Below are 19,370 nucleotides of genomic sequence, written 5' to 3' on the forward strand. Positions count from 1 at the left end.
CCAATAAATGAAGTGGGACCTACTCAAACAAAGATAGTCCATGTAGCCAACCCCCTCACCCTGTGTGTATTAGTATCATAAGCAGAAGAAGATGTATTTCACGATCCCCTCTCGGAAGCATCCCTTAAGGTGTCTCGAGTAGATTCTGAATAATTGCCCCTTCACTAAGGTAAGTTTCTGTATAATCTGTGATTTTAAAAAAGGCAAGTCTGCAAGATCTTGAATCTAAATCACTGAGGCCTAGGGTGGAGAAGGTAAGAGTTGAGAGAATTAATCAATTAATAGCTACCAACCAGAACTAACTTGGCGTCTGGTGGCTGACCCCAAGCACCACCATCTGTTAATAAATAAGTGTTCCAGGCTAGTAGCCCAGAAGCAGCAATGCCTCTTAGGGCCTGTGCACCCACTTATCCAAAATCTTCCCTGCCTTACAGCCTCTTCTCATCTACAGCCGAGCTAAGCACAATGTAAACCGAAACCCCCTCCCCCAATCTTTTCTTATAGCTCACACTTTTCATCCCAGCACTCTGGAAGGCAGAGAGACAGGGATCTCTGTGAGTTCGAGGCCAGCCTGGTCTACAGAACAAGTTCCAGGACAGCCTAGGTGCTAACACAGAGAAACTGTGTCTCAAAAAAGCCAAAACGATGACGACGATGACAACAAAATGCCTTGAAGGTTGGGGAGATGGACGGCTCGGTAGGTAAAGGGCGTGCCCTCCAAGATCTGATTAAGACGGGCTTCGTGGCATGTTTATAGACCCAGAGCTAGGGAGGCAGGAACAGACAAATTGCTGAGGCTCACTGATAAATAAGCCAGGTAGACCATGCCTCAGGAATGGTTGACTTCTGGAATCCATGCGCGTGCACACACACGCACGCACGCACGCACGCACGCACGCACGCACACACATCTTGAGCTCTTAGTTCCAAAGCACCCATCTCTGTTTGCTGAGCAGATTTTCTACTGTGGGATTCAAAATTCGTCCCTGGGCCACTCATTAAACCCCTTTTATTTCAGAGATGGAAGGGTTTGTGAATTTTACTTGAATATAACTTAAGAGAGTGTATGATGCTTTAGATAAGTAACCAGAATCTAGGTGTCATCAAACATCTTACTTCTGCCTTCTGATTAAGATTGCTACATAGTCTTTCAGAGAAGAAGAAAGCCCAAAGAGCATACAGTTAAAATGGCCTTGGAGACTAAGTCAGTTCCTGCCCTTAAAAATGCGTTCGATACACTGATCCCAGGACCAGATAACCAGATAGTTGGGAATGCCTGTTGTGGGCAGATTAAAAAAAAAAAAATCCATAAAGAAAACAAAATAAAATTGACTACAATCTGCATCAAAAGAAAAGAGAACAGACCACCATATTTAAGGCATGCCCTGTAAACTGAGCCCTGGGAATGAGTGGTTATTTAGGGCTCTCAACTGTCTGTGGCGTTCACTTCCAACACAAGTTCATCCCCTTCTCTACAACAGACGGCATATACGAAAGGGTCTGAAAATTATGTCACACCAGGAACAGCTAAGGAGAGTCTAGGGCCTTAGGACAATGGAAAAGAATAGGAGAGCTAACTTCAAAAAGTCATGTGGGACCATTTCGAAGAGGGGCTGATCAAGAGACGAGGGGAAAAAAATCGAACCGCATTAAGGCTGAGAGGTTCTCACAGGAGGAAAACTAGAAATCTCCCCAGGCAAGGCTGACAGGAAGCTGCTTCTGCAGCATGCAGAGAAGCAGAGCTGCACACGGAGGAAGTTCTAGTGTGGCAATGACCCCCTCAAAGGTCACAAACCCCGGGCTCAGAGCTTCGGCTTCCGTCTTTCCTCTCTGCTCTGGCCCACGGCCTCCTCCTAAGATGTGCATACCACTTCTTAACAAACTGTCTCTGCTTCTGCTATTTCCTAAGTCTCCCTGTCTAAGTCAATCTTCTAGGAATAAGAAACTAGAGATCGCAGTGGGCAGCCACCAGACTCGGAGATGCCTAGAGAAGCACTCCCGGGCTCTGAGCAGCCCTACAAAGACAACACACAGGACGTTCAGAGCCAAACATGGGGCACAGAAACATTACAAATGAGGAGATTCCCCTGCCTTCGGCTACCAGGAATTACATGTACTCAGCCCTCTGTCCAGGAATTAATCCAGTAACGAATGTCGGCCTCGATCTAATCTCAAAGGCCGTGACTAGCCCCTCGCAGCTCACTGCTGCTTACAACCTCATCTTTGTACCAACTGGGTAGACTGGGATAAGGGGAAGGGACACACAACACAGTTCATCTGGACCTCCAGTACATGGAGGGCTGTTTGTGCACTTGAAGAAACAAGTGACCTGGCCAGTGACATCGAGGACGCAGATTGCTAAGAAGACAAATGGCTAAAAGTAAAAGCCACCAAGGCAATGACCGCAAAGACTATAGTGGGAACGTCTGCTGCGGCACATCCTCTGACCACCCCTGGACCACCCCTGGACTTTCTGGTCATATGACATGACAGCGAGCTGTTGAAGTCACCTTGGGTACAGTGTTCCGTCTCTTGCCACCATGGCAGGCTCGCTCGTTATTCACCACAGGCAAGTATAAATTAAGCTCACACCATGATACACCCTGTCTCTTTCCAAAGTCAGCCCTGGAGACACGCGCTGCCAGATACGCCTGGCAGCCAGCAAGGGCTCAGGAAACGGAAGACGGCCGCTAATATTATTGACATCAGCACTATCTTCTTCCCTGCTGCCATTGCCAAAGCAACAGTCCTACACACAGCTGCTGCTTGCAACTCCAGGTGTGCCAGTCAGTCACGAGACACCATTAGGAGGCAGAAAACAGGCTTGGGGGGCAAAAGAGAAAGTCAGCTGGTACACCTTGAATCCTGCTTTCTCTAACAAAAGCGAGACTATGAAAAGCATATCGTTTCTGATTCGGGCCCCTCGTAAGTGCCCATGTACCTGAGTCCCGGGATCTCACTGCAAGGGGAAGCATAAGAACAAGCTTAAGGCCGTGCTGAGGGTCACTGTGACCGGACCTATGAGACCCAGGACCTGGAACACAGTACATCTTAAAGGACCTGACATAGCCAAGGCCCAGGGAAGGCCTCTGAGTTCTTCTAACAATCTCCAGTTTTCTTTTGAATCAATAAGATAAAAGAAATATTTTCACCCAAGAGAGGTCTTTCAGCTAAACAGGAAGACTCTATTTAGAAACCTGATAAAGAAATTAACAAAGAAAACCTGGACTCATGGAAGAAGGAGAGGATGGGGAGGAAAAGCCGGGGGGGGGGGGGGGGGGACGACCAAAAATGTATTATTTCCCTGAACTGCTATTTTAACAGTGAGAAAAGGAAAGAAGATTCACAAAGAATAAGGAATTTATCAGAAGCCAAACTGTCAGTACATCTGAAAGAAAGAATAAAGGAGGAGCTGCAAACAGTCCTTCTGGGGGTGGGGGATGGATGGAAGGAGAGATGAAGAATTACATCACATCAGTCTCCAGATTTAACAGAGGCTGAATAAAACCCCTCGGGGCAATTTAGATGCTTAGGTCCTGTGAAGCAGAATCTTCCAAAGACTCAAAAGGCAGCAAATGTGTTCAGGACTGAATTTCCATAATAATGAGTATGTCTAAATTCACATGTGATTAGTGATTAGTACAAGTTACGTTATGCGCAGGCCTGACGTTGGGATGGAGTCTCTCACTTTTTCTTGGCCTCCACGTCCACATGGATCTGCCTCTTCTTCGGCGGGGGAGGAGGGGGCAGCTCCTGCTTAGACTTTTTGGTCGTCCCTTGTTCCCTTACATGAACGGTCTCCAAAAGATCCTTCTGAGAAATCTGGGACATGCCAAGCTTTGCTACAGCCTGAGTCACCTGCAAGAAAAGTCACCCCGAGTTTTGTCTTCATACTGAGAGATAGTCACACAAAATTCTCCCTATGAAAATGTACAATTCGAGCCCAGCATGGTGGCACACACCTATAATCCCAGCACTTGGTAAATAGAGGCAGAGGTTAGAGGTTCAAGGCTAACCAGAGCTATATAAAAGCAAAGGGAAAAGTCTACTTCAGTGGCTATTCGTATGTAACTGGCTCCAGATTTTATCTCCAAGTTAGCCATGGCCATGCCATCTTGTAATGCTCCTCCATTGTGCTTGAATAATGACAGTTCCCAAGACCAAAGTAATTTTGTTTCAAGAACTACAGTAACTTGTTTTTCTAGATTCTTGCTCTGGCCACCTTGCTGACTCTCGGTAATGCCCCAAAAGAGATGTTTATTGACATTTTCTAAGTTACCACTCACCTCGTCTTTGCACAGGACAAAAGAGGAACGTGTTAGTGTCCTTTGCCTCTCCCCTTTCTGTCCTGTAACTAACTACCCTGGCCCCCAAGCAGATGGTAGCTCTAGTTCCTGAACTGGAGACGCACTCTGCAGTCTATTCTCCCAAATGAAAATCGTGTACTATCACTGAGTAGCTCATACCCTTGTCTGTCTTTCCTTCTCACTGGCCTTACACTCCAAGATAACTTAATGACCCCAAAATAGAACCTTCTGTCTGTTCACAGCATCCCATGGCCCATTCTCCACCCCTGGCAACCTCACAGCATCCTATTCCCCGATCCCCACCCCTGGAAGCCAATGAGCGCCTCTCATTCTGCCAGACTTTGTCCATCCTGCACATTCCATGTGTCCAGAACCACACTGCACATGACTGGTTTATCACGAAGTTTTCCTGGTTCAGCCACATTATGTTGATGTCTCATTCATTGTGATTGTCAATTAGTACTGCACACTTTGGATATGAGACTGCAGTTATCTGTTCCTAAACACTTACAATTTTACTGCATGGTGGAATATACTACCCAAAGCAAAAGGTACCTGGTTCGAAGAGTCTTCTAGTCTCTGAACCAAAGAATCCCATCTCTGTGTTAGCTCCTCTGAGTCACTGCTCATCTTCTGAGACGCCTTAGGATTATTGAGTAGTTGACCCACATCCTGGCCGATCTCACTCAGCTGGTCCAGTGTTTGCCTCTTCATTTCCATGTCTTCCTTCAAGATCTAGCATGTGAAATATTTATCAGACAACTCTCTCTCAACATGGCTTCTCCTCCTCGGGGAGGGTAAGCAGGTAGCTTGGTGGTACTACGGACAACATGTTCTGCTATTCTCTATGCTGCAATAAATGGGTCTTGGTTCGGTACTATGGATGGCAGCCTTGAGTAATGGGAAACGAGCCACCAGCTGTATTCACTCAACTGTATTAACACTTAGTTACAAAACACTAAACATCACTGGCGTACAAGGGACATCGACGGCCACACACTTACCGCCAGACGCCGGACACTGACACTCAGTTCCCTTTGGTCTTTGAAGTTGCTGGTCTGGACTTTATTCAATGCCTCTTCCTTTTCGGTGAGCCAAGCTTCCAACAAGCACTACGAGTAATAACGAAAGTTGGAAATACATGTGGGAAATCATCTGGTGATTCGCATAAGTTCCCAAATATCTAACCTGTATCAGTGGCGTCACATTTAATGGAGGATAATAAGAACTTCAAATACCCACGTCCAAGGAACAAATGACTGCCAAAAGCATTCGCCTCCAACAAGTTACAACAGATTAACCTGCCATTAGTCCTAAACTAGGGTAACTGGTAAGGTGTGGACAGAGTTCAGTGTGCCCCCCCCTCCCCGCAAGGGCTACTGTGCTGGAAGATCGTGGTCACCAGTGTGGCAGGTGAGAGGTGGAGAGTCCAGTAGGAGGTCACTGAGGGTGTTGCCCTCACAAGGAAAGAATTTTTGGGGGCTTCCATAAGTTCCTGAGAATCACTGGTACCAAAGAGCAAGACTGACCCTTTCCTGACCTCTGGCTTCCTATGTCCCCACATGATCTCTCCCTTTGGGGTCCATTCCCACCACAGTGCTAAGTGTTGTGATGTGACAGACAAGGGCTTCTCACCAGAGCTAGCACCATACTCTTTGATGTCTCCACCTCTAAAACTATGAATGAAGCAAGCCTTTAGGACTGTGGGCACCACTCAGTATAGAGCTACTAGGTGCAGTCCTTAGCAGCACCTCATGAAACACTATAAATAAGCCTTTTTGTCCTTATACATTACCCAGCCTCTAGGATGGTTTGAGTTTGGGTTTGTTTTTGTTTGTTTGTTTATGGTTTTGGGGGTATGTTTGTTTTTTTTTAAATGGGGTCTTGTTAATGTTATCAAGCTGGCCTTGAACTCGAAATCCTCCTGTCCCAGCCTCCTGAGCACCTAGAACTCACAGGTCTGTGACACCAAAGCTGGCTAAGGATTTTATTATAACAGAAAAAAAAAAATTCCATATAGTAACTAAGCCTAAATCTCAAGAAAGTGAGTAGATAAAAGACACTAAATCCAACTATGCCAAGTTTTTTAAAAAATCCTATAATAACTCAAAGTTTTTTTTGTTTTGTTTTGTTTTCCTGGGGTAGGAGGGTTCGAGATGGGGTTTCTCTTTGTAATAGCCCTGGCTGTCCTGAAACTTACTCTACAGATCAGGCTGGCCTTGAACTCACAGAGATCTTCCTGCCTCTGCCTCCCAAGTGCTGGGATTAAAAGTGTGCACCACCATCACCCAGAGTAACTCTAAGTTTTGAGCAAAACGAAGCTCAGAGGTTTTCTTGTCCCTGATTCTCATATTTTAGAGAAGAGGACTGAAGTCAAGTGACATGTTCGAGGTCAGTCAGCTAGTTACTGGCTGAGCTGGGTCATGGACGCCTACCCCTAAATCAAAGGTCTGTCCACAGCACCATGCTGGAAAAGTATGCAAATGGTCAAAGTTCAAAAGCAATTACATTGAAGGAGGAAATCTAAGGATGGCCCAAGGCCAACACCAAAATATTTCAAAGTCACAGCCAAAAGTGCATGTTCTTTTAGAAGATGCTGAGTGATGTAGTAAGATAACCTTAAGGGGCCAACTGTGGCCGCGTTAAACCAGTTCCCCAAAAGAATAAGTATTACAGAAATGCTTTTCTATATAGCTTTAGAGACAAGGGCTTACTTCTGCACTTAAAATGGGATGAATTCTTTCTCAATTGTCTTATTAATCAGTTTATTGACAGGCTATTCCTTATCTTTGTAGTCTACCACCACCACTACCACCCCAAAAAGATAAAAAAATAAAAGACAAATGCAGATCTTATCTACAGTCTAGCAAAGTTGATAAGATATGCACACACGCACACACACACACACACACACACACACACACACACACAGAGTTAACGTGTCCTAGCAGTAGTCAATAGTAAATGGATGGTTGATTTAAAGCTTCTAGTGATAAAAATGGCCAAAACTTGATATCCCTTGGCTTTTAAATATTTTTTTTAATTTTAAAGTTATTCCAGACATCAATAAATTATTTCACTTAGATGTCTTACAGTTTCTATGACTGTGATGAAACACCACCATGACCAAAAGCAACTTGGGGAGGATAGACTTTATCTCCTCTTTCAACTCTCAGGTCCCGCCCCATCTCTGAGGGTCTTGGGCAGCACAGCAGGGGGAGGAGGCCTTAGTGAATGAGATGACCGCCTTACCCTTGTGGGTTTGCTCTGCTTTCTGCTACAACTCAGGACCCCATGCCGGGGGAGGACCACCACAGTGAGCTGGGCCCTCCCACATCAATCACTAATCAAGAAAATGCCCCCACAGACTTGCCCACTGGCCAATTTAATGGAGACATTGTCTCAATGGAGGTCCCTCTTCCCCAATAACTCAAGGTTTTGTCCAGTTGACAAAAAAGAAAAAAAAGAAAAGAAAAAATAAATAAATAAACAAACCAGGACAGTAGAAAAGCCACACTGACTTTTTTCTGACAATACTGATGCCAATAATAATTACTGAAGCAAAATCTTTAACTACTGGAGGGGACACTTTGACCTGAACCTAAAGTTCCAGGTTCATGTACATATTGCTAAAGTGCAGCAGCCACATGACAAAAAGCAGAACTGAGTCTATTATACGATGTCTGTTTTGAGATAGGATCTCACAGCCCAGACAGGCCTCAAACTTGCTACATAGTTGAGTGTGAACTTGAATTTCTGATCCTTCTGCCTAGTGCTGGGATGACAGGCACGCACCAACACACCCACTTTGTGAGTAACGAAAGAGTTAACCCAAGGTTTCATACATACTAGGAAAGTGCTCTATACCAACTGAGCCACATTCATATGTCCATCATGTTATCCTTAATTGAAAGAAGAGGAGGAGGAAGAAGAGGAAGAGGAAGGAGAAGAATAGCAACAGGAGCTACCATGCTGATCAGTCACTTAGGTTTGGACAAGTTTTGCAACACGGTATTTAAAATGTATGTACTATCAGCCACTGCATATGGTGAGCCACAAGATCTCACCCATCTGGTTCCTGATCCCTAGGTAGAGAATAGAGCTGCTTTTTCTGGATAGAAGTGTGGTGTATTGAGAAGAGTAAAGATGGACACTGTGAGAACACTGCATCTGCTTACTTTCTAGACTACAAGTGTTTGGCACTGGGGAGAAAAATCACACTTTTTTTGTCTTCTGTTTTGATAATGACTCTTGTGGCAAGCTAAAGGGTGGGCAAAGGGCCACCGTTCGAACAGAAAACCTGCCACAGTGCAACTGAGTGTTCATTTGAAGGCAATGCGAGAGAGTATTTTCTCATTCATTTCAGCCCATATGCTGCTAAAAGTTAGGAGGAAGATTATCATTTAATGTTCACAGTGTATTGAGGCTATACCTTTACCTGTTATTGACTGACCACAAACTACATGCTGGGAACTATGTTGGTACATGTTCAAATGCATCACTCAATGTAAACCCAGTAGTAATTATAATGTGAAAAGTAAGTTAAGAATAGAGGAGATCTAAGTGCTAACATTATATTCATATATTCATAAATAATGAACAGAGGTCAAATGATTATTACCATGGAGCTACATACCATGACCATAATGAATAACCTGTATAAATGGATATAATATTGATAGAAATTTGACTTTCAAAATAATAAATAGGGGGCTGTAAAAGCTGCTCAGGCGGTAGGGTGCATGGCTATGTACAAGGACCTGCCATCACTCCCCAGCATCACAGGGAACAGCATAGCACCCCATGCCTGTAATGCCAGCATTTGCAGGCTGGAGACAGGAGAGTCAGGACCTCAAGGTCATCTTTAGCTACACAGTAAGTCTAAGAACGGAATAAATAAGTAATCAAGCAAACCAAAAATGTAGGCAAGCAAATGAATTAGCTACTTCAATAAGCAGCAGTCAATATTGAACAGACGGTCCATTTAAAGCTTCAAGTGACATAAGTGGTCAAAACGCTTGCTTTCCCTTTGTTTCGAAGCATTTTTTTTTTTAATTTTAAAGCTATTTGCAAACTTCAGTCAACTATTTCCCAAATTTCAAAATGATTTCAAATTATCTCCTTGCGAAGGAGGGGAAGAGGGTAGCTGTGTTCCACAGCCATAACGGAATGATGGGCCCCTTGTCACTTGTGTCTTTGAGGGACAGAAGTTTCATGTCATACCTGTTCTTCCAGTAATTCCTGCCACAGAATGCTGATTTCCTGCAGTCTGTTCCAGCGTTCTTCCGTCCATCGGCACACAGCAGTCCAGCGCTCACCCAGTTTCTAGGAAAGGGAGAAGGCAGCCTCCGTCAGAACAGCCAGGAGGCACAGTCACTACACTTTCCCTTGAAAGCCGTGATTGCCACCGCTCCTTGTCATAAAGCACCAGCTTATGAAAAGTACTTTTAAGGGTATGGGTGAGAAAAAGAACTAGCTTGCATAGAATGTAATTACTTAAATTACTCAGAGCTGAGAAAAAAAAAAAAAACAGCTAGAATTCCTGTTCCTACTTCACCACGGGGTTTGTATGGGGATGCAATATATTTTCAAATTGGGTACATGTGTCTGAGATTTCTTTTTATTTATTTATTTGTTTATTTATTTATTTATTTATTTTCATTTTGTGGAGTCAAATCCAGAGATCTGCGTGTGCTCAGCAAGCACTCAACCACTGTGCTCCGACTGCAATCCCCATTGTCTTTCTCTACTTGAAACTTTCCAGGCTACGTTTGCCTCCACAAATTCTTCAAGTGACCTCACACAGGAACGCCTGTGGATCATTTTGAATGAGTTCCCGTGCTTTCAAATTTTGTTAACATTATAGTCTCACTGAATTATAGTCTCGTGCCTTCACTGCAAGGAAGGGCTGGATTGAAGGAAGGAACACCTGGCTAAGCCTGTAACCCACATAATTCGGAGCCCCAGCTGGGAAGCACAACCAAAGGTGAGTGTCACGGCTTGTGCCCCACCTCCACCCCACCCCACCCTGAATTCAAACAAGAATTTTAATTCCCAACGTCTTGCATGAATAGTATCAAGAGGATGGAAGTTTAGCTTGAGGATGGGCTTTTTGGGGGTTTTGTTTCGTTTTTTGTTTTGAATTAGATTAAGTCAGAGCATGAAGGTGGTCCCAACATGACTAAATCCTAATGGTTTAGTAAATTAAGGGAAGGACACCACGCAGACACACACATGCTCCTGTTCCATTGGGATCTAGCCAAGGGAGAACACGTGTGAGGCTGTCTGGACTGCCAGCCTCCAAAACTGTGAGCTAAGTAAACTTCTTTCACTATAAAGTAGCCTGCCTCGGGAACTTCATTACAGTAACAAAAAGATGGTTAACAGAGTCTACTTTTTTAGACTAGGATGCATGGGAGGAACAATTCATTACAGTAACAAGAGGACGATTAATAGAGTCTACTTTTTCAGACTAGGATGCGTAGGAGGAGCAAGGAGGTAGATCTTGACTACAGAGATGATCTTTAGGCCCACCCTGCTTCTTGTTCCGTGTCCTTACCTGTAACTGATCTTCCAGCACAGCTGTGGCGCTCTCCCCGCTGTTTTCATCAACAATTACCACCATGTGAGTTAAGGAATTTACCTTCACCTGCTCGGCTTCAAGGTCATTTTGCAAACTCTGGAGGAAAAACGAAAATAAGATACACTATGATTTCTGCTTTTCCCCTTTGTCAGTAGTAATTAAGGAAACCTAATGAGGCATTGTATTGCCATTTCCAATCATTCCTCTGAGTACTTCCAAAGAAAGAAGCCCGCACACACCTGTACATTTCATTATGAACCAGTCTGAAAGCGCAACATCCAAACTGATTACAAATGTGCAAACGTAATGCCCTCTTCAGTCCCAATTCTGCCCAAAAACAAAAGACGAAGAGGAAGAGGAGGGGAAGGAGAAGGGAAAGAAGGATAGCGTGTGTCTATTCTAGGAATAAAGACAGAAATATATCCAAGTGTGGTTATCGCAGCACTCAAGAGGCAGAGGCAGAAGGATCTCTGAGCGCAAGGCCAGCTTGGTCAGCATAGAAAGTCCCACGTCAGCTGGGGCTACATCATGAAACGCTGTCTCAAAAAGACAGACCTGTAGAACTGGTGGATCAAAAAGTCCAGGTTTAGAGTTCCACCACACAGAATCAGAGGCCATTTTCTCTAGTCCTATAAGGCGTGAGATGTGAGATGAGGAAAATGCTATATGATTCAGAGAAGCTATTTTGATTAGCTCCCCAAGAGAGCAACCAAGAACAAACATATGGACATCTTCACTTCCCCCATCCACGGGAAGAGAACAGTCATTAGACATCTGTAGAGAGTAATTTGTCTCAACACTAGCAATAGTGTTATGAAATGCCTCTTGGGTAGTGTTTAATGTAACCCTAAAGCTTTATTCATCGCTTATCTAGATGTTCTCCTGATCAATAAGAGTGTCTCTCTACTGAAAACTGAACCACTGACGTTGGGACCAAGCTACACTGCCCGCTACATTTTTGGCTCATCACACAGTGCCCCATGCATGCCCTTGTGAGAAGGGGCAACAGTTATCCTTGCAGGATTAGATCTGGATACATCTTCCAGTTTGTTTCTCGGCCCACATTCCGCATGAATGCCCACACACCCAGGTTCTCACACACTTGTGAGTCCAAAACCACCCTGGCCAGATGTGACAAATGTCAGACACTTTCAGAAGAATGACACAGACATCTGTGCAAAGCTGTCCCTCTCAACCCTGGCTCAGAAATTTCACCTCCCCAAAAACACTGCTATAAGCTCCTAAAAAAAAAAAAAAAAAAAATGGCCACAGAAGTATCCCAACTCCATACATTGGGTCCCAGGAAGGCTGAGTGCCACCTTCATATGTGATGAGGTAGAAAAGAAGCAAGGGGCCAATTTACTTTATGTTCTTCAAGCAGCTTTTGCAGGGACGACAGGTCATCACCCAGCGGGGCGGTTTCCATCTTCTGAATGCGTTCTTCCGTGAGGGTCAGCCAGCCCGAGAGCTGCTGCAGCTGCTTCTTCTGCAACCCCATCAGCACATCGTGCAGCCTGGCCAGGGGGACACAGCATTAGTCCCTCCAGGAGGGGCAGAGGCACCCACTCCAGGCACAGGAAAGTGGGAGAGAGAGAGAGAGAGTGAACACACCCTTGTCTAACCTATTCAAGCAGCAGAGCGTCCATCGACGCTGAAACTAAGAGGGAAAGCTTTTATTACAGTCATAACTGGAGTCCATTAAATGCAGCCCAAGAATATAAATAACAGCTCCCGGTATTCATAACAGAATCATTGTTTCTACACTCAGGAATTCCTGCCTATTAAATTGGTGGAAATGGCAATGGAATGTGAAACACAGTGTGGAAAGTGAAACAGACCATGGGCTAAGGTTGCTGCAGAACACTGAATGGGAGGCCCGTGTCACACTGTCCTGCCGTCACCTCCCAGCAATGCCTTGCTGATTGTAATGCTACTAGCCGTCCGTGGGGGTAAGTTTGAACTGTCAACTCAGTACAGCCTAGAATCACCTGAGATGACAGTCTCAATGAGGGGCTGTTTAGATGAAGCTGGCCTGTAGCATTGAACTGATTGCCTTAATTGATATGGGAAGGCGCGTCTGAAAGTGCAGCACCATTCCCTGGTTGGGGCCCTGGACTGTATGAGAGTAAAGAGAGCTAGCTGAGTACCACGCATGGGTGCAATCCTTCCTCCTGCTCCTGATGGTGGAAGAGATGTGACTACTTACTTCCAGCTCTTGTCCCTGTGATGTCCCCAAATCGATGAGACCGTAACCTGGAATTGTTAGCTAAGATAAGCCCTTTCTCCCGTAAGTTACTCTCTGTCAGGGTATTTTATCAGCACAACAAAAATAAAACGATGGTGTATCATCTATGCAAACTATACTTTCCCTTCTGACCACCTCTCGCATCCCAGCTTTCTCCTACATCTTGACTAACACATCAAAGAGGAAACAAAGGTCATGAACATTCCAGCAACAGGACCCACAGGAAGGAGTCAGAACCCCGCCCGGCCAGCTCTGTACTGATCCTTCTCACAGGTCCACAGACCTGTACTTAAGCTTCCCTGTGCAATGCGGTCTGGGGAGTGAGGCTCTTGTTTCTGGAGTTCCACTCACCGGGACTGCCTCTCCATGCTATCCACCCGGAGGGCCTCCCACCTCGCGTTCAGCAAGGTCATCTGCTCCTGGATCTCGAACTCCTCCTCGTCGGACAGAGTGCCCTGCGTCATCAGTTGGTTCCCAGCCTGCAGGACACTCCCCACGCTGCTCTGGTGTGCAGTCAGCTCCATCATGAAAGCCTAGCAAAGGACACTGTGGTGAGCGGTGAGGCACTTATTGCAAAATAAACAAAAAAATAAAAAATGAACTACTAGGGCGTCACCTCCATATCAATGCCACAGAGAAAGTAGCCCACAGGAAGCAAAGGTAAAGGAGCCTGATGGAATGTATTAAGCTCTGAAAATGAGAGATAAGCATCAACTAGAACTCAAAAGACAGCTAGGTCAAAGCAAACAATGCTGTGGATGATAATGCTTGCCTTTCAAACTTTTACATTTGTTTATTTGTGTGAGCTCCCATGTACATGTGAGTGCATTATGTGTGAGTGCATGTACATGTGTGTGTGTGTGTGTGTGTGTGTGTGTGTGTGTGTGCGCGCACACGTGCGCGCGTGTGCGTGCAGGGGGCATAGAATCACAGGACAACTTGTGAGGAGTAGATCTCTCTTTCTACGAAAGTGAGTCTCAGGAAAGGAACTTGAGTCATCAGGCTTGGCAGCAAGACCCTTTACCAGCTGAGCCCTCTCTTTTAAGTATATACTGATTTTGTTGTTCATAGATCATATAGGTGGAATTAGGATTATATATATAAAAAACTAATAAAAACCCACCACATTCACACACAAGATAAACTTCTTATGAAATACTGCTATTGCTACTCTTTTCAATCACAAATGCAAAATAACATCACACACATATCAAAAAAGAAAAAAGAAAAAAAAATCTGCTTAACCAAAAAGAATTCCCCCATACAGCAAAAGATACTACTATAGCAAATAGCTCTCCTTGCATAAAATTGTGCAGGAATACTGGATATAACACTGGCTTAATCAGACAACAAATAAAAATAATAGCTTTTAGGGTAGCATCCGAAACCTAATGATTTTGGATACCAGTTGGTCATTTTGATATTTAACTACAGCTAAACACTTCAAAAAGGAACATCTATGTGCACTGATGTCCATCAGCAGTTCTAAAAAACACATGAGCTGCCATCAGATTGAAGTCTGGGATCTGATTCCCATGAACTGTCCATCGCCCACTCCAGTTCTCTGACGAAGTCCGTTTAAAGAACACAGGCATGGCCGGGCGGTGGTGGCATACGCCTTTAATCCCAGCACTCGGGAGGCAGAGCCAGGCGGATCTCTGTGAGTTCGAGGCCAGCCTGGGCTACCAAGTGAGCTCCAGGAAAGGCGCAAAGCTACGCAGAGAAACCCTGTCTCGAAAAAACCAAAAAAAAAAAAAAAAAAAAGAACACAGGCACTACATCGTGACCTTTTTTACAGAGCAAAATTCAGGAAAGGGCAAGATGATCATGAAGTCACCCCATCCACCCCTAAATCAGGCACCACCCCAGACAGATCTGGCGCTCAGCCACAGATATTTACTTCATGGGTAGCAAACTGCTCTTTGACTTCTTCAACGTCATCAGAAATGTCATCTTGTTCCTGGAACGTGTCCTCTGCAGACAGCAGCCATGCCAACACTTCCTCTAGAGCTATCTGGTAGCTATCCAAATCCATGTCCACCTCGGTGACTGTGCTGGGGGTCTCAGCGCGGGGACTCTGGCCTTCCTCCGCCAGCACTGCGCTCTGTGGAAACAAAACCACAGCAGTCATGAAGACACAGGTGTTCACCAAACTCTCGCTGTCTGGAAAAACCAAGCAGGGACCAGGGTCTCAGGAGACAATCCAATTCTCAGGAGCTGAGCGAGCAAAGCCATGAATTAACCAAAGGGCACTTACTCGGCGCAAGAAGACACCAAGAAATACCAAACAGAGTACACACATGAGTTCCACATTTGAGGAGATTCTAACATAGAGTCAGGGAGAGAAAAATATCCCACATGAGTCACTGCTGAACAAAAATAAATGGCTCTCCAGTAAGCTCTAAATGCCAGTGGTCCCATAAAGGGACACTATTTGACTTCACGAAATAGAAAATTTTGATGGAGGACAGAAAACATGCTGGCCCTTGAACAATGGTTGCAATTTACAGAAAAACATTGAGCCAGGAACTCTGCTTTGACCCCTGGTTAAAATCCTTTCATGACCCCACATTTGAATGTTGCATGTTAAACAGTGAACAATGGCGGACACACAACCTGTGCTACTGACGGGATTTTGTGTTGTATTTTTGGAGGCAACAGGCCTCTTGTTTATGTGCTGCTCTGTTTGGGGTTTTTGGGTTGGGGGGGTTGAGGCTTGTAGAAGAAAACTCTGCCTATCTCTTTCTAGTTTCTCTTGAAGAACGTTCTGGTCTTGTAATCAAGCCTACTGCCCTCCTTCTTCTTTGGTTTCCCTTCAAAGCAAAACTTATTTAAAACTTGTGAGCAGACCACCCCATGTTCAATCCTCTAACGCATTTTTAAATAAAATATTCCACACACACATGAATGAAGAGGTGGCTCACATACGTAACCCCTCGTGTGTCCTAACATTCTGTTTCAACACTGTCTCAACATTTGCGCCCAAACGACTGAAAAGTTGGCAAATCCATTTTTCCAGTTTTACTTTTAGACCATACAATTAATCGACCAATTAAAATGTCCCTGATAACAGCTATGCTGGAATAACACACACCAACCAGAAATAAGAGGAGACAGCCATCACATGTTTCTTCCAGAAGCTTCTCAGTGGCCTCCTCTGGAGCTGACCCCCCCTGTCTTCCCCAGCTCTCCTTCCCAGGAGCAGAACACAATGGTCCCTCCCAGGTCAGTGGTCCTGCCCATCTGTAAGTGATGAACCTCCTGAAACTTCTTTTTCTTTATATACTTTGACTGAGCGATATCTTCTCTTTCTACTGGATTTTTTAAAAAATAGTCCATATCCCGTAGATATTCTATTTCTAGTAAAATTCTTTTCTAACTTTCAGCAGTTCTGACACCTCCAGTGTCTATAAGATACATCAAACAGTATTCACATTTAAACACTCCATTATTGCACCCCAAAACTTACTCCCCCTCAGGCTCCATGCACCTAAGTACTCCAGCTGAAAACCTGGCTGACAGACTCTCTCTCTCTCTCTCTCTCTCTCTCTCTCTCTCTCTCTCTCTCTCTCTCTCTCTCTCTCTCTCATCTCCCACATTTAATCTGCAAGGCCGTCCTACCTTCAAAGTTCAACGCAAATCCACGCAGATCTTCCACGTCCACAGCCACCTATGTCTCTCCTCAGGACTACACTGACTTGCTAACGTTTGGCACCCACCTCCCAATCCATTTCCCAGACAGCAGAGAGAATGATCCCTCTCATGGCTTCACACCCACAGGACTCCCTGCCTGAAATCCTTCACTGTCTTCTCAACGCTCTTAAGTCACAATTTAAAATTCTTCACATACTTCACCATAATACTGAGATGGCGAGAATCAGAGAAAGACAGTGTGGGCACACGGAGATGGATCTTAATGGGTTAATGAGAGAAGACTTTCCTTAAAGATTCTGTCTAAACTGAGGAAAGAGGGGCAGCTTCCTCAGGGACCATATACATAGAATACACTCCACACATGGAATTTAACATACATAAGATTAAGGGGAAAAATCCCACTCTGACTGAAATTATAGCATAAGAGGTATTAAATTAACATTAGATCTTGAGGTTGGAACCCAAAAAAGTTGTTTTAGAGAAATCAGATGAATCTGTTCAACTGAGTTACAGGAGTTAGTTGAATGAACCAGTCATCATATGTCAAAACACTGGCTAATTAAAAGACAAATGATGTCAAGCCATAGGAAGGAAAGCAAGCTACATTCTCAATGTAAAATCCTGAAATCCTAGCGCTAAGATATCTCTAAAGATGATTTTGGAGCAAATGTCCAGCATGTCAAACTAGGAATGTTGATAATCAGCCAAGGGTCCCCTGTGTAGGCACACATCCATGAGGGAGGGATGGAAGGCAGGCTCAACATGCAAATACTCAGTGGGCATTCATTTAAAAACAGGTTTTCAACAGTCTCGTTCTTAAAGAGATGCAGAGATTACCTACAGGCCACCTAATGCTACTCAGCATGTTGGAAGAAAGGAGAGCCAGAGAGGGAACTGGTTGTCAGTATCAGAGATCAGTGGGCAGCAGGACAAGTCAACAAGGAGACAGTTAAGACTCGATCACTTGTGATTTCCTCACTTAATGTAACTCAACCTCTAAGTTAGCAATAAAAGCACACAAGCGGAAAGGTAAGAGTTAACATGCTTATCATAGACAAACAGTATATGGTTTCTGGAATTCTTACCATGTCACCTTGCACCCTAAAGAGAAGTGATTGTTTTATCTAAGTACCATAAAATAAACAAAGTCCAGTTCTCTCTCTCTCTCTCTCTCTCTCTCTCTCTCTCTCTCTCTCTCTCTCTCTCTCTCTCTCTCTCATTAACTATTACTGTGTGAGTGGGTGCACACATATGGAGGTCAATGAACAACTTTATAAGTTGATTTCCTTCTTCTACCTTTATGTGAGTTCCGGAGATCTAACCCAGACCCATCAACCTTCAGCACAAGCAAAATGAAAAGGAAAACCCAGAACACCATCTGAGTGACCCAAAGCAGAACAGCATCCACAAAACCAAAGGCACAAGAGAATAATTTGCAGAAATTAAGGGTTTTTCTTGTGTATTATTTTGATGGTCAAAACAAACAAACAAACAAATCTGGATTCACAATCAGGCTCCATCTCCCCACTTTTCCTCCTCAGTAATTTTTCTCCTTCTTCTAAAAATTACATTATTTTTGAAATGGATAAAAATAAAAATGATTAGTACATGCCATCCAAACTCTAAAAGAATAAGTAAATTCTCTAAATCTCAAAGAAGTGTGGGGGAAAAGATACTATGTTTAAGATTATTATCATAATTGGAGAATTAAGTAATTTAAAAAAAAAAATTTGCTAAATGAGAATGTCAAAACAAATCCAGAGGGAAATGCTATAATAATGATAGGTAGGCGGGTTTACTAAGTGTTCATTCCAAGTGTTGTCTTTACCAAGAGGATAATATTAACCACAACAGTTAAGAGGCCAGACAAGTACCAGAGCATGAAATTTAAGATTGAAGACACGCACATTCTTCCTCCTCCAAAACGCACTTCTTACAAATTTGGAATGCTCACCCCTCTTTCTCCCTGTATGTGCATATCCATGTGGTGTGTGATGTGGTGGCCAGGTTGATGTCAGGTATATTCTTCAGTTGCTCTTATATAATTGAGACCGTGTGTGTGTGTGTGTGTGTGTGTGTGTGTGTGTGTGTGTGTGTGTGTGTCTCATTGAACCCGGAGCTCATTCAACTAGGCTGGCTGGCCAATGAGCTCCCATGACTCACCTGTCCCTGCCTCCCAGGACTAGCATTCCAGGGGTACCACGGAACCCAACATTTATGTGCATGGGGGCATCCTAACTCAGGTCCTTGTGCCGAGCAGCAAACCCTGTACTGACTGAGCATCACCCTAGCTCCTCTACATACCTCTGAACTTCCTAAAACGTTAGGAGGTGTGACGTTCAATAGCTGAACAAAGAGTCTTCCTTTTATGAATGAAGACGACAGGAATTTTAGAGAAAAATCACAAAGAGATGAAATGTGGGTTGAGTCAAGGCAGGATAAAAATCCATTATTCATATCTCCTTAGGAAAACCTCATTTACACTCTGATGAAAACATCTGCTAGCCCATCTATGGAAAATGTGATGAGCCATTTATGGGAGACTGCCTCTCCTAAGGAAAACGGAAAGTAAGGTGTATAT

At 44.2% G+C, this 19,370-nt stretch overlaps 1 protein-coding gene across 7 annotated transcripts in view; it reads right to left on the reverse strand.

Annotated features, from left to right (window-relative positions):
- Positions 1-19,370, reverse strand: part of Utrn (utrophin) — a 514,855-nt gene that overhangs the window by 355,496 nt on the left and 139,989 nt on the right. For all 7 annotated transcript variants that reach the window (XM_028861232.2, XM_028861242.2, XM_028861237.2 and 4 more), the window contains 8 exons: positions 15,036-15,239; positions 13,487-13,668; positions 12,254-12,404; positions 10,867-10,986; positions 9,531-9,632; positions 5,312-5,419; positions 4,863-5,042; positions 3,689-3,858 (listed from right to left, as the gene is read on the reverse strand). In XM_028861232.2, the coding sequence (XP_028717065.1) occupies positions 3,689-3,858; positions 4,863-5,042; positions 5,312-5,419; positions 9,531-9,632; positions 10,867-10,986; positions 12,254-12,404; positions 13,487-13,668; positions 15,036-15,239 (1,217 nt within the window). The remainder of the gene's footprint in view (positions 1-3,688; positions 3,859-4,862; positions 5,043-5,311; positions 5,420-9,530; positions 9,633-10,866; positions 10,987-12,253; positions 12,405-13,486; positions 13,669-15,035; positions 15,240-19,370) is intronic.

The sequence above is a fragment of the Peromyscus leucopus genome, chromosome 8a (assembly GCF_004664715.2).
Source record: "Peromyscus leucopus breed LL Stock chromosome 8a, UCI_PerLeu_2.1, whole genome shotgun sequence".
NCBI classification, from domain to species: Eukaryota; Metazoa; Chordata; class Mammalia; order Rodentia; family Cricetidae; genus Peromyscus; species Peromyscus leucopus.